The 19,272-nt window shown below is 38.4% G+C and overlaps 1 protein-coding gene across 4 annotated transcripts; it reads left to right on the top strand.

Annotated features, from left to right (window-relative positions):
- The first annotated feature begins 3,517 nt into the window (after positions 1-3,517).
- On the top strand, positions 3,518-19,005 carry TMEM183A (transmembrane protein 183A). Of its 4 annotated transcripts, none has more exons than XM_059996431.1 (8): positions 3,518-3,707; positions 3,902-3,991; positions 4,812-4,979; positions 9,797-9,953; positions 10,836-11,016; positions 13,429-13,509; positions 15,115-15,270; positions 16,619-19,005. In XM_059996431.1, exons 1-8 carry the CDS (start codon positions 3,599-3,601, stop codon positions 16,802-16,804), a joined length of 1,128 nt encoding a protein of 375 aa, XP_059852414.1. In that variant the 5' UTR covers positions 3,518-3,598; the 3' UTR covers positions 16,805-19,005. The 4 variants fall into 4 exon arrangements, with proteins under 4 accessions (XP_059852414.1, XP_059852405.1, XP_059852434.1 ...); XM_059996422.1 differs by having other exon boundaries at positions 9,794-9,953; XM_059996451.2 differs by having other exon boundaries at positions 15,123-15,270; positions 16,619-16,713.
- The last annotated feature ends 267 nt before the right edge of the window (positions 19,006-19,272 follow it).

Below are 19,272 nucleotides of genomic sequence, written 5' to 3'. Positions count from 1 at the left end.
AAGGAATGAAATACCTATACTCTGAAAACTATAAATTATTGATGAAGGAATTTGAAAATTATAGAAAGAAATGGAAAGATATCCTGTGTTCTTGGATTGGAAGAAATAATGTTGTTAAAATGTCCATACAACCCAAAGCAATCTAGAGATTTAATGCAATCCCTATCAAAATACCCATGACATTTTTCACAGAACTAGAACAAATAATCCTAAAATTTATATGGAACCACAAAAGATACCGAATTGCCAAAGCAATCTTGAAGAAAACAAGAACAAAGCTGGGGGTATCACACTCCCTGACTCAGTTCATACTACAAAGCTACAGTAATAAAAACAGCACAGTACTGGCACAAAAACAGACACATATATCAGTGGAATAGAAAAGAGATTCCAGAAATAACCCCACACACTTATGGTCAATCAATCTACAACAAAGGAGGCAGGAATATACAATGGAAAAAAGACAGTCTCCTCAGTAAATAGTGCTGAAGAAACTGGACAGCTACATGTAAAACAATGAGATTAGAACATTTCCTCACACCATATACAAAAATAAACTCAAAATGGATTAAAGACCTAAATGTAAGACTAGAAACCATAAAACTCGTACAAGAGGACATAGGCAGAACACCCTTTGACATAAATTGTAGCAATATTTTTTGGATCTGTCTCCTAAGGCAAAAGAAATAAAAGCAAAATAAACAAATGGGACCTAATTAAACTTAAAAGCTTTTGCACACCGTAGGAAATTGTTGACTAAACAAAAAGACAACCTACTGAATGGGAGAAAATATATTCAAATGATATGATTGATAAAAGATTAATATCCAAAAAATATAAACAGCTCATACAACTCAATATCAAAAAAGCAAAGAACCCAATGAAAAAATGAGCAGAAGACTGGAACAGACGTTTTTCCAAAGAAGATATACAGATGACCAACAGGCACATGAAAAAATGCTCAACAGTGCTAATTATCAGAGAAATATCAATCAAAACCATGAGATATCACCTCACACCTGTCAAAATGGCTATCATCAAAAAGACCATAAATAACAAATGCTGGCAAGGATGTGGGGAAAAGGGAACGCTAGTACGCTAGTGGTGGGATTTTAAATTGGTGCAGCCACTCTGGAAAACAGTAGGGAGGTTTCTCAGAAACCTAAAAATCAAACTACCATATAATCCAGCAATTCCACTGCTGGATATCTGAAGAAAACGAAAACACTAATTTGAAAAGATACATGCACGCTAATTATCACAGCAGCATTATTTACAATAGCCAAGATATGGAAGCTACCCAAATGTCCATCAAAAGATGTATGGATAAAGAAGATGTGTACACACACACACACACAATGTAATAGTGCTTGACCATAAAAAAAAAAGAAATTCTGCCATTTGCGGTAATGTGGATGGACCTAGAGATTATGCCTAGTGAAATAAGTCAGATAAAGACTAATACTGTATGTTATCACTTATATATGGAATCTAAAAAATAAAACGAATGTAATAACAAAACAGAAACAGACTCACAGATACAGAGAACAAACTAGTGGCTACCAATGGGGAGAGGGAAGAAGGAGGGGCAAGATAGGGGTATGAGATTAAGAGACACAAACTACTATGTATAAAATAAGCAAGCAACAAGGATATATTGTACAGTACAGGGAAATATAGCCATTACTTTGTAAATGGAGTATAATATATAAAGATATTGAATTACTATGTTGTACATCTGAAACTAATATAATATTGTAAATCAACTATACTTCAATAAAAAGATAACTAAAACATTGACAAGAATAAACAATAAGTTTGTGTAAAAAAAAATTAAGGGACATAAAAGAGGATGTTACTAAATGGAGATGCATACCAAGTTCCTGAGCGGAAAGACTCAAGAGTATATAGATGTCAATTCATTCCCAAATCAAGTCTATAAGCTGAAGGAAATTTAAAAAAAAATTTTCAATAAAATTCTTTCTGGAACTTGAAAAAACATAACAGCTCTTTTAGTAACTTTTACAACTTGTCTCTCTAGAAAGAATGTGTATCTTTGAGTTTGGAATTTAGCAGTGTCATTAATTAAAAATTGCTGCTTTTTAGTAAAAGGTGAAATAAAAGATTTACATGTGTTCGGTTCCATTAATGTGGCCAAAGGACTTAAGAGGAGCTTTGCTTTAGATCTTCATATTCTTGAAATTTGAAAGATAAACAGTTTTGGGGTTAGCACTTCTTTCATTCCAATGAATTAAAATAGTTATTATATGGTTGAAAATGAATGTTTCAGTTAAAACCTTTAAGTCTCCAATAGTGACGGCATAAAAATAGGCTTTATTTCTTTTGCACATTTGATTTCCTCCAGAGTCTCAATGTCTCGGTGTTTTCAACAGGGTATCACATTAGCAGAAATATACTTGCATGTGGGCGTTATGAACTTTTTATTAATGTTGTGAAATGAGAAGGCTTGGTGCTTTACCAGCTGTGTTTTGACTACAAACATCAATCATGGAAAAATTATTTGAAACAATTTTCTTTTAGTTCAGTCTATTAGACCCTTGTTCATGTTATAACTTTAGATAAATTTGAATAGTTCACGACTATAACCAATTACTCAGTTTCAATTACAATTCCTAATTGATTCAACCCTATTAGCACCATCTCTAGCGATAGTCTGTTACACGATGTTAGTAAAAGGCCAGTGGTTTGCGCCTAATGAATGTCTATGTATTGAGTAATTAAAAACAGAAGTCTGCTTCTAAATATGTTAGGGTGGCACTGTCTGGTGGGTCCAACAGTTTGGATTCCTGGTCCCTAAGTACCATGCTTCTCAAGCCAGGGATTAGCACATTTTGGGAGCTGCAAAGAACTTAGAAGGACAAAGAACCTAACTTAGGACACACAATAACTTATTCGTACTGGTGATACTAGACCAGGATCCTGCTCCCTCACAGTTCTGTAACCTTCGCTCGGTTTTTTCTCAATACAAAGGAAAGACACCATTCTTTCCTCATTGATCCTTCTAGTATTAAGTTTGGAGTATGGTGGTAAATTAATAAACTTTTAAGAACCCCTCCCCCAACTTTGAGAATTCAGAAATTTACAGCTTTTGTATAAGAAATTAGAGTTAAGACTCTTTTAGACCCATGTTGGACTATGTCTACGTGGCCTGAGAGATGGAGCACGAAGATGACAATAGATGTGCTTTTGGGATACTGAAGAGAACCTGGAGTGTGGACAGAGGCAGTAGCAGAAAAATCGGGGAGACCATAATGTAAACTCAGCTCTAATCAACGGGGTTGTGGGTTTCGGGTCTGAGACACCAAATCACCTTACAAGACGTATGATAAAAAACCCACACTGCCCAGAACGGGCAGCTACCCTTAGGGAACCAGATGCAGGTTGATCCTTAGGCGCTGGGTGATGACGTACTGCCTTAGACCAGGTGGTGATTGGTTTCTGAAGAGGGGGGTTGGCCGCCAGTGCGACGCGGAGCCCTGTCCTAAGCCTCGCGAGAGCTGCGGTCCTGGAGCGGGATGGCCGCGGAGCCGGGCAGAGCTGGCCTTTGGCTCCTGCTTCCCGCTCTCTGGCCTGAAACATGGCCCGGGGTCCTGGCCCGCTAACCCGGCCTCGCCCCGGCACAGTCGCCATGCCCAAGAGAGGAAAGCGACTCAAGTTCCGGGCCCAAGACGCCTGCTCTGGGCGAGGTGGGCGAGGGCGGGGGCGTTGAAAGGCTTGGGGCTGGAAGCAGGGAGGGGGCTGGACAGCACCGAGGCGAGTGCTCGCCTGCCTGCGACGGGAGGGCGGCTGGACTGGGTACTTGGAGTGAGCAGGAAATCTTGGTGGGGAGGAAGCTGAGGAGAGAAGGCCTCCTCCTTTGAGGTTTGGTGCTGTGTTTCAGTGACTGTGGCGGATTATGCCAACTCGGATCCGGCCGTCGTGAGGTCTGGAAGGGTCAAGAAAGCCGTCGCCAATGCTGTTCAGCAGGAAGGTAGGCTTCCCGACGAGTCTTTTCAGACTCAGTGAAGAGAGAACTAGGTGCTTTATTTTCCTGGGATTCTGCCTCAGTGTTTTTCTTGCAATCCTTTAGGCATCTTCCTGTAAACATGTTTGCTCTCCTCGATGGTTACTCATATATTCAGGGGAGGGGAAGCATTAGTCAAGAGCAGTAGCAGTTTCTGTAGCAGAAATATTTTATTTCTGTCTTCCCATAAAAAAACAAACAAAAAAAAAACCTTTGTGTACTTTTCTTTGGTTTCCACAGCTTTCTTCCTGGTTATTAATCTTATTCCTGTTGTTCACATATATTCTCCACTTAACTCTGCTGTTTGCTTCTTTGTGTAATAACCTTGAAGTATTCTTTTCCTTTTCTCATGCTTCTCTTACTTTCAAGCTTCTTACTCAGGGGTCCGTGAAGCTTGTGTTTTCATGATATGTACTGTCTCCAGCCCAGGAATAAGGTTAAATTGGGTTTAATTCCTCTCAAACACTGCTCCTCAGAATTTATGCAAATGAAAATAGCATTCACCTTTTGCTTTTACCCTGAAGGGTTTATAGTGGAGAATAATTCACTCCCTTTTTCTTCAGGTCTTAAGCAGTTTCTGCAACTTTGGAGTCAGTTTGCTCATTACTTTCCAATTTTTTGTGTTTAAAATGCTATTTTTTTTTTTTTTTTTAAGATTCTCAGCTTCCTTTAGCAGACTCTCACACAGCTTTTGCTTTTTTTTTCTTTTTTCTTTTCCTTATGGATGCTGATATCCTGCCTAAGCCATGGTACTCTGCCATCTCATTCTCTTCTTATTTTCTTCTAGTAAAATCTCTTTGTGGCTTGGAAGCCTCCCAGGTTCCTGCAGTAGAAGCTTTCTCTGGGGCTGGTGAGCCCTGTGACATCATTGACAGCAGTGATGAGATTGATGCCCAGGAGGAAAGCATCCATGAGAGAACTGCCTCCAGAAAAAAGAAAAGCAAGAGGCACAAAGGTACAGGGCTCGCTCTCTTTTGGATTATTAGTCCTATGTGTGGTGATAACTTGAAGCTGTCACTTTGTCAGTAGCACAAGAGGTGATACCAGTGGAGAACCAGAGTTTGGATCTTTCTAGTGGGACAGGACTTCAATATACCAGGGCTTTCTACTTATATCTAAAGTTGAGAGGAAAGGAGATTGGTAACAGTAGTAGCCATTCATTGAGAACATATCATTATCAGGTAAAATCCATGTAGCAACAGGAAAACAAAAAGCCTTTGCATTTCTGGATTTCTGAATGTGTAAGGAAGCAGAGTTGTGACAAAAATGTTCTCTCTCCCAAATATGTGGATTGTATATAACCAATTTCACTTCAGCGAAAGTTAGATTATTATCGTGGACTTTTAAGTGCTCTGCAATTGTTAATGCCTGCTTTGTGTCTAGTAGGTACTGTAGGAAATAGAGAAATATGTGATGTTTATGTATTAGTGGCAATAAAACTTACACAAATGAAACAAAGAAAGGTAAACTAATGGTATACAATGTGCCAATGCATCATTCACTGGTTTGCTCCAGACTTAAGGAATCAGACTCTTGGGGTAGAGCCCAGAATTCTTAAAGCTAAAGTGGTTCTGATGATCAGCTAGAGTTAGGAGGAAACTAATGTAATAAATGATATGTGTATTTTTGGTCTCAGATCTCTGAGAACTTTCACCTATACTTGAGAATCAGATGACAGACTTTTGCATATGTTAAAATATATTGAAATAATCAATAAATTAATGAGCTGACTTTGCTTTGAAGTTATACCAATTATTGTCAGTGATACCACTCTTTTCCGGAACCAAGAATGTTAATAGACATTCCTCACACTTCTTTGTTCCTTAATTTCTTGCTTTAAATCCCTGCTCATCATCATCATTGTATTAGATATTTCTCTTGATTTTCCTTTTTGGTTTTGAGCACATTCCACAGAAGAGCTTACAGACTTTAAAAACATCTTTATTGAGATAAAATTCATCTCTTTAAAGTGTACAATGCAGTAGTTTTAGTATGTTCTCAGAGTTTTTTTTTTTTTTAACATCTTTATTGGAGTATAATTGCTTTACAATGGTGTGTTAGTTTCTGCTTTATAACAAAGTGAATCAGTTATGCATATACATATGTTCCCATATCTCTTCCCTCTTGCGTCTCCCTCCCTCCCACCCTCCCTATCCCACCCCTCTAGGTGGTCACAAAGCACCCGAGCTGATCTCCCTGTGCTATGCGGCTGCTTCCCACTAGCTATCTGTTTTACGTTTGCTAGTGTATATATGTCCATGCCACTCTCTCACTTTGTCACAGCTTACCCTTCCCCCTCCCCACATCCTCAAGTCCATTCTCTAGTAGGTCTGTGTCTTTATTCCCGTCTTACCCCTAGGTTCTTCATGACATCTTTTTTCCCCTTAGATTCCATATATGTTAGCATACAGTATTTGTCTTTCTCTTTCTGACTTACTTCACTCTGAATGACAGACTCTAGGTCCATCCACCTCACTACAAATAACTCAATTTCGTTACTTTTTATGGCTGAGTAATATTCCATTGTATATATGTGCCACATCATCTTTATCCATTCATCCAATGATGGACACTTAGGTTGCTTCCATCTCCTGGCTATTGTAAATAGAGCTGCAATGAACATTTTGGTACATGACTCTTTTTGAATTATGGTTTTCTCAGGGTATATGCCCAGTAGTGGGATTGCTGGGTCATATGGTAGTTCTATTTGTAGTTTTTTAAGGAATCTCCATACTGTTCTCCATAGTGGCTGTACCAATTCACATTCCCACCAGCAGTGCAAGAGAGTTGTGTAGCCATCAACATGATCTAAGTTTAGAACATTTCTATCAACTCAAATCTATTAGTATCATTCCTCATTCCCTCCCAACACTGTCTCCCACCCATCCCTTCTCCCAGGCAACCACCAATCTACTTTCTGTCCTTATAGATTTGCCTATTCTGGACATTTCATATAAACAAAATCATATAATATGTGGTCTTTTGCATCTGGCTTCTTTGACTTAACATAATGCTTTCAAGGTTCATCCATATTGTAGCATATATCAGTACTTTATTCCTTTTTATTGCTTTTTCTTTGACTGTCATAAATAATGCTACTATGAACACTCATGGACAAGTTTTTGTGTGAACATATATTTTCATTTTTGTCAGGTAGGAGTGAAATTGCTGGATCACATGGTAACCATGTTTAACTTTTTGCGGAACTGCCAAGTTTTTTATGAAGTTTCCATTTTATATTCCCACCAGCAGTGAATGAGAGTTACAATTTCTCCACATCCTCCTCAACACTTGTTATTGTCTAACTTTTTAAACTATAGGCATTCTAGTTGATGTGAAGTGGTATCTCATGGTTTTGATTTGCATGCTAATGATGTTGAGCATCTTTTATGTGCTTATTGGCCTTTCGTGTATCTTCTTTGGAGAAATGTCTATTCAAATTCTTCACTCATTTTTACATTAGGTTATCTTTATATTACTGAGTTGTAAGAATTCTTATGTATTCAGGAGACCAGTCACTTATCAGATACATGATTTGTGGTTTACAAACTCTTAGCTATAATTCATCTTTTACTTCCTTGCTGCACTTTACCCCCATTAGGGTCCTTCATTCTCATCAAACTGGTCTTTTTTTTCCCCCTCTTTTTTCATTTAGCTTTTTAAAAATGAAACATATACAAAAGAAGAGAGAATAGTGTAATGAATCCAATGTGGCTATTACATAGCTTCAGTTATCAACTCATGGTCACTTTTGTTTCAGCCACTACCCCCTCACCCCCACGTCAACACACACACACCATACACACTTGATTATTTTGAAACAATTTCCAGATATTCCATTTTTATGTCTGTAAATATTCTGGTAGTTATCACCAAAAGATAAATGCTGTTAAAAAAATTATCACATCTAAAAAAGTTAGTAATTTCCTTTTTTTTTTAAAACTACTTTATTATTATTTTTTAAATTTATTTATTTATTTTTGGCTGTGTTGGGTCTTCGTTGCTGCGCGTGGGCTTTCTCTAGTTGCAGCAAGTGGGGGCTATACTTCATTGAGGTGCGCAGGCTTCTCACTGTGGTGGCTTCTCTTGTTGAGGAGCATGGGCTCTAGGCGTGCCAGCTTCAGTAGTTGTGGCACGCGGGTTCGGTAGCTGTGGCTTGTAGGCTGTAGAGCACAGGCTCAGTAGTTGTGGCACACGTGCTTAGTTGCTCTGCGGCATGTGGGATCTTCCCGGACCAGGGCTCAAACCCGTGTGACCTGTATTGGCAGGTGGATTCTTAACCACTGTGCCACCAAGGAAGCCCAACAGTAATTTCTTAATATCATCAAAATCTTGTTAGACTTGTCTCTTTATTGCCCTCACATGTGTTTTGTTTTTTTAAATATCCAGGCTTCATGTTAACTGTTTATTTCACTTGGAATACTTTTCCCCTTAACCTATGAATATCAAATTTTTTGTCCTTCATAACTTATCTCCATGAAGCTTTCCTTTACTGATTCCATTTCCTACGTTTTGAAATTTCTTAATAATTGTGTGTAAAACATTGGCAATTTTTATAATTACTGAGTTTTGTCCCTAAAAACAGAAAATTTTTAATAGTACTCTGCTTTGTGAAAGTCCTCATGGGTCTCAGTGGAGGAAATTCTGATAGTTGTTTGCCTTCTCTTTTAGAGAGAGATTTAATGTGGGAGAAGGGGGCCCCAAATGTGGTAGGCTGAGCCTTAAATGGTTACTGGAGATATCAAGAAGCATAAGAACCAAAAAAGACGATGTTGTTTTAGAAGCATTGGTCTCTGTTATGAAGAACCTAATGCAAGAACCTGATTGAGTCATAGGGCTGCAGGAAGCAGCTAGAAAAGCAGAGGCAGCTTCAGGGAGGTAGTTGTAGGGGCTTTTTGCTCAGGAAACAGAAAGAAAAAAGCTGTGTTTTGGATAGCTATATAACTAAGTCTCAATTAAAGATTATGGTTAGCCCAGATTCTGGTATCTCTGTGGAGTGTGAATTTTTATTTGAACCTGACATGTATAGTGGACCTCAGGGTCAAGAGAATTAACCCTAATGAGGTCTGAAGGAGGAAGAGGTGGGGATACATCATCACAGGGTATCCTTGAACACTGGATGCTTGTGGCCAGAATTGTAGATCAAGCTGACAATGAAACAAGAAGAAACCAGAAGACACATATCTAAGGCAATTACTGAGTAATGAAAATACACTGTAACTTACTTGTTTTTTTTTATTTAGTTTGTACTTTGAGGTTTCCTCATACCATCTTAAAATCAGTTTTATTTTTTAAGTGACTGAATTGAAGAAAATGTTTGGTGGATGGGGACTGCAAGGGAAATCAAGGGCAGAATTTATAGTGAAAAGCTGGACTTTGGAGAAAACTGGGTTCTGTTTACCTTGAATACGTGCAACGTTCTGTTTTCTTATAGTAAAATGGACACAATAATATTTTCCTTATTTCCACTGAAAAATTATTATAGTTGAATGATATAATGTATGCAAAGTTACTTTGAAAACTTCAAAATAGTATGTAAATAGTGGTTAAATAAAGGCCTTAAGAACAAGACCTATTCACTTGGGCAACAGGAAACAAAAGTTTTCAGCAGCTAGAATAAGCAGGAAATGATGAGTTTGAGAGGCTTCCTTGGACCTATTTAAACCATTTTCTTAACTGTGCAAGCCCTGGGAGAATTGAAATGATTGGGGATCTTTATATGTGCATATGATAGAAGATCAAAAGTTATAGTTCTTTTTTCTGTTTCAGAAGATCTGGATGGGGCTGGAGGAGAAGAGTATCCCATGGATATTTGGCTCTTACTGGCCTCCTATATCCGTCCTGAGGACATTGTGAATTTTTCCCTGATTTGTAAGAATGCCTGGACTGTCACTTGCACTGCTGCCTTTTGGACCAGGTTGTACCGAAGGTGCGACCACAGAGAGCTCACTGTGTTATCTGTGTAGCTTATTTCTTGTTGTTTTTGATTTGGAGCTACTCTCTGGATGGTGACCTCTTTTCACTTTCTCTACTGCATGCCTGGGCATGAACCTAGCTTTGAATTCCTTGAGCTCCTCTTTAATTTAAAATTGATATTATTAATTCATCTGGTAATTGTCTTCCCTATGGTTACCCACTTTTCTTCAGCGGTTTATCTTAGCTAGAATTTTCAAAAGTTATAGATGCCCATCTGTTTATCTTTGCAACTGGATTTGTTGTTTCTTAGATTTGCTAGTCATCTTGAAGTATCATATAGTCTTTGTAGTTATGCTGCTCTGTGTATAGTTGTAGTGGTGAAGAGGGAGTGAATGATGTGATTAGTAAGAGGGCTGACTTTTGATGCAGGGTTAGAAGTGTAGTGAAGATTGTAAATCGTCAGTAAGAATGTGGTGGAAGGGGATGGTGAGGTATCAGGGAGTAGAGAACTTTCTGAGACATGTGACAAGAGAACTTGGTGGATCTTCCCCAGTGCAGGTTCTTTTTGAGCAGCTGAAGTATATTGTACTGGTATAAAGTCAGAGACTTGCCCCTTTTTTAAAGTGAAATAGTGAGGATTTAAAATTTTTAAATGAATAGAGGAGTGCAGGATTACAAGGTATATTGGGTTTTGCATAGAAGAGACGCAAAAGTAGCTAAGAAGTGAAGGAGATAGTGATTTGTGTGTGTGTATGTGAGAGCACTAGGGACAAACTAACTACTGGCCAGTGGAATAGTATAGTAAAATTTGTACTGAGCCCAGGAGTCCTAGGAGACTGGCCTAGAGCAGAAGAGAGAGGTCACTTATTGGTAGGAGTAATGTGTCATGTTTTAGGCACTACACGCTGGATGCCTCTCTGCCTTTGCGCCTGCGACCAGAGTCAATGGAGAAGCTGCGCTGTCTCCGGGCATGTGTGATCCGATCTCTGTACCATATGTATGAGCCATTTGCTGCTCGAATCTCCAAGAATCCAGCCATTCCAGAAAGCACTCCTAGCACATTAAAGAATTCCAAAGTAAGTGACAATTAGTGTTGGGGTTTAACAAATGGACTCTTGTATAATGGGCCTGTTATCATGGCTTGTTTCCAGCTTCCTTGATGGGGTGGTCTAGGGCCATAAGTACCAGGCTGCTAAGGGACTAATGTAAACTTTCAGGGCTTATGGGTATCTCTTCTCCAAGACATTCCTGCTGTGCTGGGTTGGCTCATGTTATCTTTACCTTAAAGCTTTCTTGTGCTTTTAGCATATTCCTTATTCTCTTTATTTTAATTTATTTTCATGCCTTATACACTGGGCCACTTTAGATGGTTTAGATGGTTTGATGGTTTGGGCTAGGAAGAACACAACTCAAATGGTAGATGTAAACTATAATTCTTAAAAGGTGCTTTAAATCATGATACAAAGATATAAAACGACTTACTAATTTTCTTTTTCTAATGTGACCTTGACATCTGGATTTCCACTTTCTTGTTAACCTTAAAAGATTCTGGTGTGGACTTCTTCAGCATTTGCAAAGTGCCCACTATTGCCAGGCTCAGGGGTGGGTTGTTTCAGAGACTATAAGGTACTTCCACTCATAGACTTTAGCCCTGTAAAATTCTTACTGTGTTCTAGGCCATTCCTTATATCTTGGAATTTCCCCAGTAGTTTATATTTGTACATTGTATTCAAGGTTCTGGCATACTTCTGATTTGTAAGTAGGTCTATAAGCCTTTGGTCCATTCTCTCCTTTTTTCTGCCATAATGAAATATCTAGTGAACACATCTTTGCCAAGCTAGACTAGTATAGCATATATGATTATTTAGGCAAGTTGATGTCTCGGCCTTTTTCTCATTCAACTAATACTATTGTCTAAATTTTGTATCTTTTGCGTTTGTTAATAATTTTTATTACTCTGTTCCTACCCAAAGTCTGGTGTTCTATAGCACTTCCTATTCTCTTCTGTTTTGTTTTTATGCTTTGGATGTTACATAATCATTCTTTTCCCCTAGTTCAGCTCTAGTGTGATAACATTCTACCTGATACATATTGATTAAAAGGGTACTGTTGATTCAAGATCATCATGGTTCCCCCCAGGGTTGCAAACTGAGGTGGTCAGGGCCATTGGCTGAGCCAATTTAATGTCACACTAGCTGATGGATTTAGGGCAGGATTAGAATGCTGGGTGAGTAGAATTTCATTCCTTCTCCTTGTAATATGAGTGGACAGTGTATCATTTCACATTTATAGTTTTTCTCCCCCAAAAAACATTTGATCTTGTCAGGTGAGGTGGGGATCATCCCAAAGCTAACCATGCTAGGGGTGAATCAATTGTTGGGAGCAGAGCAGCATTGGGCAAACTCCTCATGCTTGACACATCCTCGCGGCTCCAGTGCACAATGCAAGTGCTACTGCCTAAATCTAAAATACCCATGTCTTCATATTCTTATAATTGTATATTAAGTTTTTTAAGTGGACTAAAAAAGTGACTTTTAAGTGGCTAAAAGTCAAGGTGGTGATAACTAAGGTCTTAATCCAGACAGGAAGGCTAGGCCACCTGTCTGCTGCTTTTGTACCTGTTGTTAGAGATCTTCTGAAGAGGATGTGGGACCTGCAGTGGCAGGTGTCCCATGCATGGCCTTGCTAGTATAACCACATCGCATGGCATTCAGGAAGTTGCCAGCATGCCTAAGGGAAGTTGTCCCATGTTCCTGGACTCCACCTTTTCGTATTTGATTCTCCCTCTCTCTCTTTTCAGTAGCATAGCTTGTGTGGGACACTGGAGCCGTTGTGTTGGCAGCAGAAGTGTTTGCCCCTTAAAGCCAAGCCCATTATTTTTGATGGAACAGCAGGACCTACAGGGCATGTCTGAAGGGCAGGACAGCTGGCACGGCGGACGACCCACCCCTTATCCCCTGGGAGGTACTTAACTTCTTGTGTTAACCCTAGCTGTAGCCTGACTTTCCTTGAGGGGCTTACTCTAGACTGAATTCAGCTCACCTCTGTAGTTTCCATACCGGCTGTCTGCTCCCAGAAGGTCCTGAGTGGTTTGCTCCTATTACGTACAGGGCTGGCTGTCTCTGCCTGCCTTATGGCTTTGTTATCATCTTGTCTGGTGGCTACTGGCTGCCCTTATATTTTAATATAGAGGAGTGGCCTGCTGAATCAGATAATGCCCCAGTCTCTAGAGACCATGTTTCTGTCTTTAAAGATGAGAACAATAGGGGTTGACCTCAATAGCATCTGAGGTTGACTTATATTGGTACCTCTTCTCTTTACTGAATAGCCTTGGGATTGTCTCTTTTCATGTTGCACCAGTGTCAAATTGTAGTGGTGGTGCGGGGGAGGTGGGGGTTTCTATCCGTGCCAAAGTAAAAATCTCAGCATTGGGACCGTGGCTGGCTTTAGAGCTAGCAAACAGAAAGGTTATTTTTATTTTCTTACAGTGCTTACTTTTCTGGTGCAGAAAGATTGTTGGGAACAGACAGGAGCCAATGTGGGAATTCAACTTCAAGTTCAAAAAGCAGGTGTGTGCTTTTATCATCTCTTTGCTTTTCAGGTAATATATTACTCTAATTTTACTAGACATAAAATTGCCTCATTAAAATCAGATAATACACATTAAAACATATAATGTCATAAAAATAAAAGAAAACTGTTTTCTATGAAAGAGGCACAAAGATTTAATAGCTTAATGCAAAGAGTAAACCTTGAGTGGATCCTGGATTAATGAACAAAGAGCAATAAAAGACATTTTTGGTACAATTAAAGAAATTTGAGTATGCCCTGGATATTAGATTATACGAAATTATTGTTAATTTTCTTAGGTGTGATAATGTTACTGAGGTTATATATGTATCTTTATTCATGTTGAATAAGGGTGGAATGCCAGTGTTACTTTCAAATGGCTTTGCCTCCCCTACCCCAAGAGTTCATGTATTTTTTTTCTTAATATGTGAATATATATAAAATGAGAGGTGAGGGAGAGAGAAAACAAACGTGGCAAAATATCCAGTGGTAAAGGGTATACAGGAGTTTATTGCATGGTTTTGTTAACTTTTCTATATATTTGAAGACTTTAAAAGTGGGGAAAGGGAAAAACTTGTTATAACAATGTACTGAGGTTATTTGACTAAGAATTTTTTTGTTTTTCAAAGCAAATGTATTTGTAAACAACAATACTTCATATGGTTTTATATCTGAGGCAGTTTGGGCAAGCCATGGGGAGAGGGACTGCCAAGAGTCTATTTATAAGAAGAGTAGATACTATTGCACCTTTATCTCTGCCTTTTTCTTGGACTGTACCTGAGATCTTGGCTACAGTGAGGATCTGTTCTGCATGTCTTTACTTCTTGTCCTCAGCAGCCTCATTTCCTCCATCTGTCTCCCATACTTAGTATCTCACTGAGGTGACACATTACAAATAGAATTACAGTTATCCCTCACTTGATGACAAGTGTGTTCCAGATAAGTTTGTATTTAAAGTAAATCATATTTTTACATTGATTTTTCAAAAACACGGTTCTAGGGATGAATTTTGGCTCTGATCATTTGCTTTTAATAAGATGTCCACAATCTATGATATCCATTAGATGTTGGTAGAAAGTCCACCATAGCACCTTTTTGGGAGGGAACTGAGGGGCAATCTTTACAGTGTATACAAGCTAAGACCAGAGCTGCTGCAGGAAAGTGAATGCTAAGATTTCCTCTAGCTCTGAGAGTTGTGACTCTTGTTTTATGATGCCTGGAATTAGATGACCACTTCTGCTTCCATCCCTTTTTGTGCAGCAGATGTTCTTTGGAGTCTGACAAGTCACAAGGAATTTGTGATCTCTCAAACATTGGAGGGCCTCTGATAGAGCTATAAGTTTCCATGTCTTGCCAGATGGTAGGAAACACCATCTAAATGAAGCACCCACTGTCACATTTCTCATCCAAATGTGTTTCCATGTCTTTCAAAGGTCAGATTTTCCTTGATCTGTATAGAAACTGATATGTATATTAAAGAGAGAAGAGATAACGGAAAAATGGATCTCAGCAGCTTTAGTTAAGCCATACCATTTTCATTGGTGGAGTCTTAGAGCCATAAACATTTCCTCTAACCCATTAGAGTAATTCTTAATTCTCTTCAGTCCCCTAGATTAAAGAGCAAGTGTATGGGAGGATTGCAGCCTCCCATTCAGTACGAAGATGTTCATACCAACCCAGACCAGGACTGCTGCCTACTGCAGGTCACCACCCTCAATTTCATCTTTATTCCAATTGTCATGGGAATGATATTTACCCTGGTAAGTGGAGACAGGATGTCATCCTCAGCTCTTTCATAGACTCACTATACTTAGGGTTTGAAAGAAATTTGTAAATTTAACCATTGAGGAAGAAATCTTTCAAGAATAATTTTAAACAAAATCTGAAAGCAGACTTGTATACTAGGAATAGACATATTTGTGAAGTTAATTATGTCTGAGAATATTTTACTTCTGTTTCCTTCTCTATAGTGAACAGAATGTTTTTGCATCTCCTGTGTAGTGTTCATTAATGTTTGAGAAACATTATCCTGTTAAGGTTAATGATGAAGCTTATACATGAACACTGTATGTCAGGACCTGAGGCATGCATGTGGTATCATATATGGAATATTAAAATGTAGGGTTACCAGCTCTGTCTTTTGTGTGATGCTCTGACTATTCAAGGTTTAGCTAAGAATTAGATTTTAGCTAAGAATTAGATTAGTAAACAACAAATATGCTTCTGGTGTATTTTCCATGTTTTTAACATTTTTAACTGGATTGGCAACTGGAGAGTTCATGTAATTTATCTTCTCTGTATTTTAAGCTTATGTTCAGAGATGTTTCCCCCTCCACATTGAAAATAGCTTTATTCTTTTTTTAATGGTAAAATAAATAATTCATACTTCATGTGAAGAATTTAAATAATACATAAACACATTGAGAACAGTGAAGGTGACTTAGACTTCCACTATCCTATAACTGCAGTTAACTTTTGGGGAACTGTTCTTTAATGTATCTGTTAATATATATTCAATACATGTATACACCCACTCTCTTAAATAATTTTGTATAATTGAGATTATGTCATATATCTGTTTTTATTGTAGGCATCTCTCATTAAGCCACATTAATGACTTATTTATATACTTATTATACTCCATATACTTCCTACTCTTAGAATTCTATACAGATTTACGTATACATAAACATTTAGAGATTTTGTGGTTTATTTTCCAAAACAGTGTGATCAGATCAGTTTCATGCATCTTGCTTAACTTGCTCAATAATATCTCATCAGAATCCCTTCAAGTCATCTCTTATAGCTCTAATCCAATTTTTTTAAATTGTCATTAAGGTAGTCTATGTGCATGTGTCCTAATTTGTTCAGCCATTGGAGAGGCTTTCTTTAGCACAGTTTAAATATATGAAGCTAAGAAAAACTTATAAAAATCACCCTTAATTTTTAATATCTTTGCAAAAAAAGATAGTATAGTGCTGTTGGTATAACTTAGAGATTATTTTGTGGCCTAGTTCATGTCAGTTTTCTAGATTGTCTCATTTTAGAGTGAGTCATAGGAAAACAAGGTTGTTTAATTTGAGTACTGAATTTATTTTTCCCTCCCAGTTTACTATCAATGTGAGCACGGACATGCGGCATCATCGAGTGAGACTGGTGTTCCAAGATTCTCCTGTCCATGGAGGTCGGAAACTGCGCAGTGAACAGGGTGTGCAAGTCATCCTGGACCCAGTGCACAGCATTCGACTTTTTGACTGGTGGCATCCTCAGTATCCATTCTCCCTGAGAGCATAGATACTGCTTCCCATCACTGAGGGCAGCCCTGAGCTAGGCCAGTCCATTTGTAATCAGATTCCATTTTGGAAGGGGCAGCTGATTGTATATCTGGTCAGTAATGCACATGCTCTTCAGGTTTCTGGGGCTCCTTCTAGGGGAAGGAGAAGGATTGAATCAGGAGTAAAAACATTATGATTTATAAACATATTTTAATGTAAAATTTTGCATTTGAAAGGTGAAACCTGGCCCTATTTTCTGTGTTAAACCCCATTTGGTGCTACTGAGTTTGTTCTTTATTCTTTTATCCCAGCCAGAGTGGATGATCTCGCTTTAGGGGAAAATTAAACTCTTAAATCTCCAAACAAGGAAATTTCAGCATTCCCTTATGGATCAGAGTAACCTTAGAGGCTTAAAATTGTTGCTACTGTTGCTTCCAATTTAGCTGCCCCTCAAATTCAAGTGAATATTTCCTCTTCTCCCTTTACCCCTCTCTAGAAATAAAGCAGGTGACAGGGTTTTCATAAACTTATGAGATTGACTTGTGTATCTTTCTTTAAAAATATTTGTCACATAAATATTTTTTTGCCAGTTTTGGATTTTAGGTATTTTTTTTTTTGCATGAAGCTGATAGTAATGATAATGATTTTGTGCTACACTAGGAACTTTTCGTATCTCTAGTTCTCACAGTCCTGCAAGGTAGGTGATACTATTCCCATTCTCTGGCTGAAAAAGCTGAATCAGTGACTTAAACAAGGCCATACTATCCAATAAGTGGCAGAGCCAGAATTCTGACCCAGGTCCTTTTGCTGTGCCACAATTAAAAAGGTCAGTCTTATTATTCTTGTGGTAGATGGTGGCACAGGGGAGTAGGCAGAGTGTACATAGATAGAAAGAGTAAAAGGGTGAGTAAAAAGTTGATTGTGGTATACCTTATCCCTAATCAGCCTAAGAGTTATATAAGATTGATGAAAGAATCTTTTAAATATGTGTTTCCAAGTAAAATGTAAAACAAATCAAGACAGTTATTGCAGGAAGTATAGTGATATTTTCATTGAATTGTTAGAAGGGCATTTATTATGAAGGTTCATTAAAAAATTGCATTCTCATATTGAAACCAGACTCCTGCACTATAAGAATTTAGTGACTCCTTTGCTCTGCTCTGCCCTGTGCTGCCTATGAGAGCTTGGCCTTTTATCCCTGCAGAAATGCTCATGTCCTCTTGGTGAGAGGACTTGGTATAGCTTGTGTACTCTGAGAAGAGGATCATGTTTTTGTTTTGTTTCTGCTAACAAGATAAGTTTGCTGCTTGTCTCCTCCCACCTGCCCCCCACCCAAATTAGCTAGGGAGCTGGATATTAGCTACAGGTGGCATTACGACCATATTCTTTAAACATGAAAATCTCATGGGGGTAGTTATTATCATGAGCTTGACTGCTAAATTAGTGTGTTGTTTTTTCCTTACCATTCCCTACCCCCTGCTATTTAAAGAATATTCTTAGGAAGCCCCTGCTTAATACAGCTGCTAACAGCTAACCTTACCCTGCACTGAGGGTGGTACTAAAGCTGTTCACACAGAAAGTGAGCCTGGGTCAGTGAAAACCAGAATTTGGGCAGTTAAATGATAAAAACAAAAAACCCCTGAACAATATGCACCATCTCTACAATCAGAAGTTGCCTCTTTGAGGCAAGAGGAGAGAAGCACACAGTCCCTAGTTCCCTGAATTAAAGATGCCATGGAGCAGAAGGGAGTTGTCCTGGTGGATTTTGTGTCCCCCATTTAGGAGTTAACTTTTAGAAGGGGAGTGAAATAAATTTGGCTTAATAATTGTGTTCTGACTGATCTTCCTAGTTTTTGTATGAAACTCCATGGTATGATGATATTGCCTCAGCTGTTCTCTTAGTATAATATTGACAAACACTTGGTAAAGTATGTTATCAAAGGTTGTCATGGCTTCAGCCTTCCCTCTGCACTGACTGAGTTGCCTTTTCTAGGATGATTCCTGATTCATTAGTGAAAGGATATGAAGTGTCTCAGGGATTTCCTTTTGATGAGAACCTGAAACTACCTGGAGAAGAGTTGGAACTTTCTGAACTGCTTTTGTAAAAACTGCTTTGTACTTGTCACTTCCTTAAATATGTACCTTGATTTTGCTCTAAGGGTCAGACAAACAAAATACTTAGCTTCATTTCTTACCCCTCAAATAAATCGGAATTACTCAGATTTTCCTGCCTTCTACCAAAGATACAAGGAAACTAAGCCAAAAGGTGGATATATTGCGGGAAAGAAAAATATTAATTAATTAATGGTTATATGTGCCACTGATCTCAACTACAGCATTTGTTGCTGATATAGAACATGTGTGTGTATAAGTCTGTACACATGGCATGTATATAAAAATCTTTCACACTTGGAGCAGTGTGTACTGGGTATTGTAAAGGATTGAGTAGGCACTGTGATGATACTTCACAAACCAGATGGGAAAGAT

This window comes from Delphinus delphis, chromosome 1 (assembly GCF_949987515.2).
Source record: "Delphinus delphis chromosome 1, mDelDel1.2, whole genome shotgun sequence".
NCBI classification, from domain to species: Eukaryota; Metazoa; Chordata; class Mammalia; order Artiodactyla; family Delphinidae; genus Delphinus; species Delphinus delphis.
This window is presented reverse-complemented; position numbering and strand designations above follow the sequence as displayed.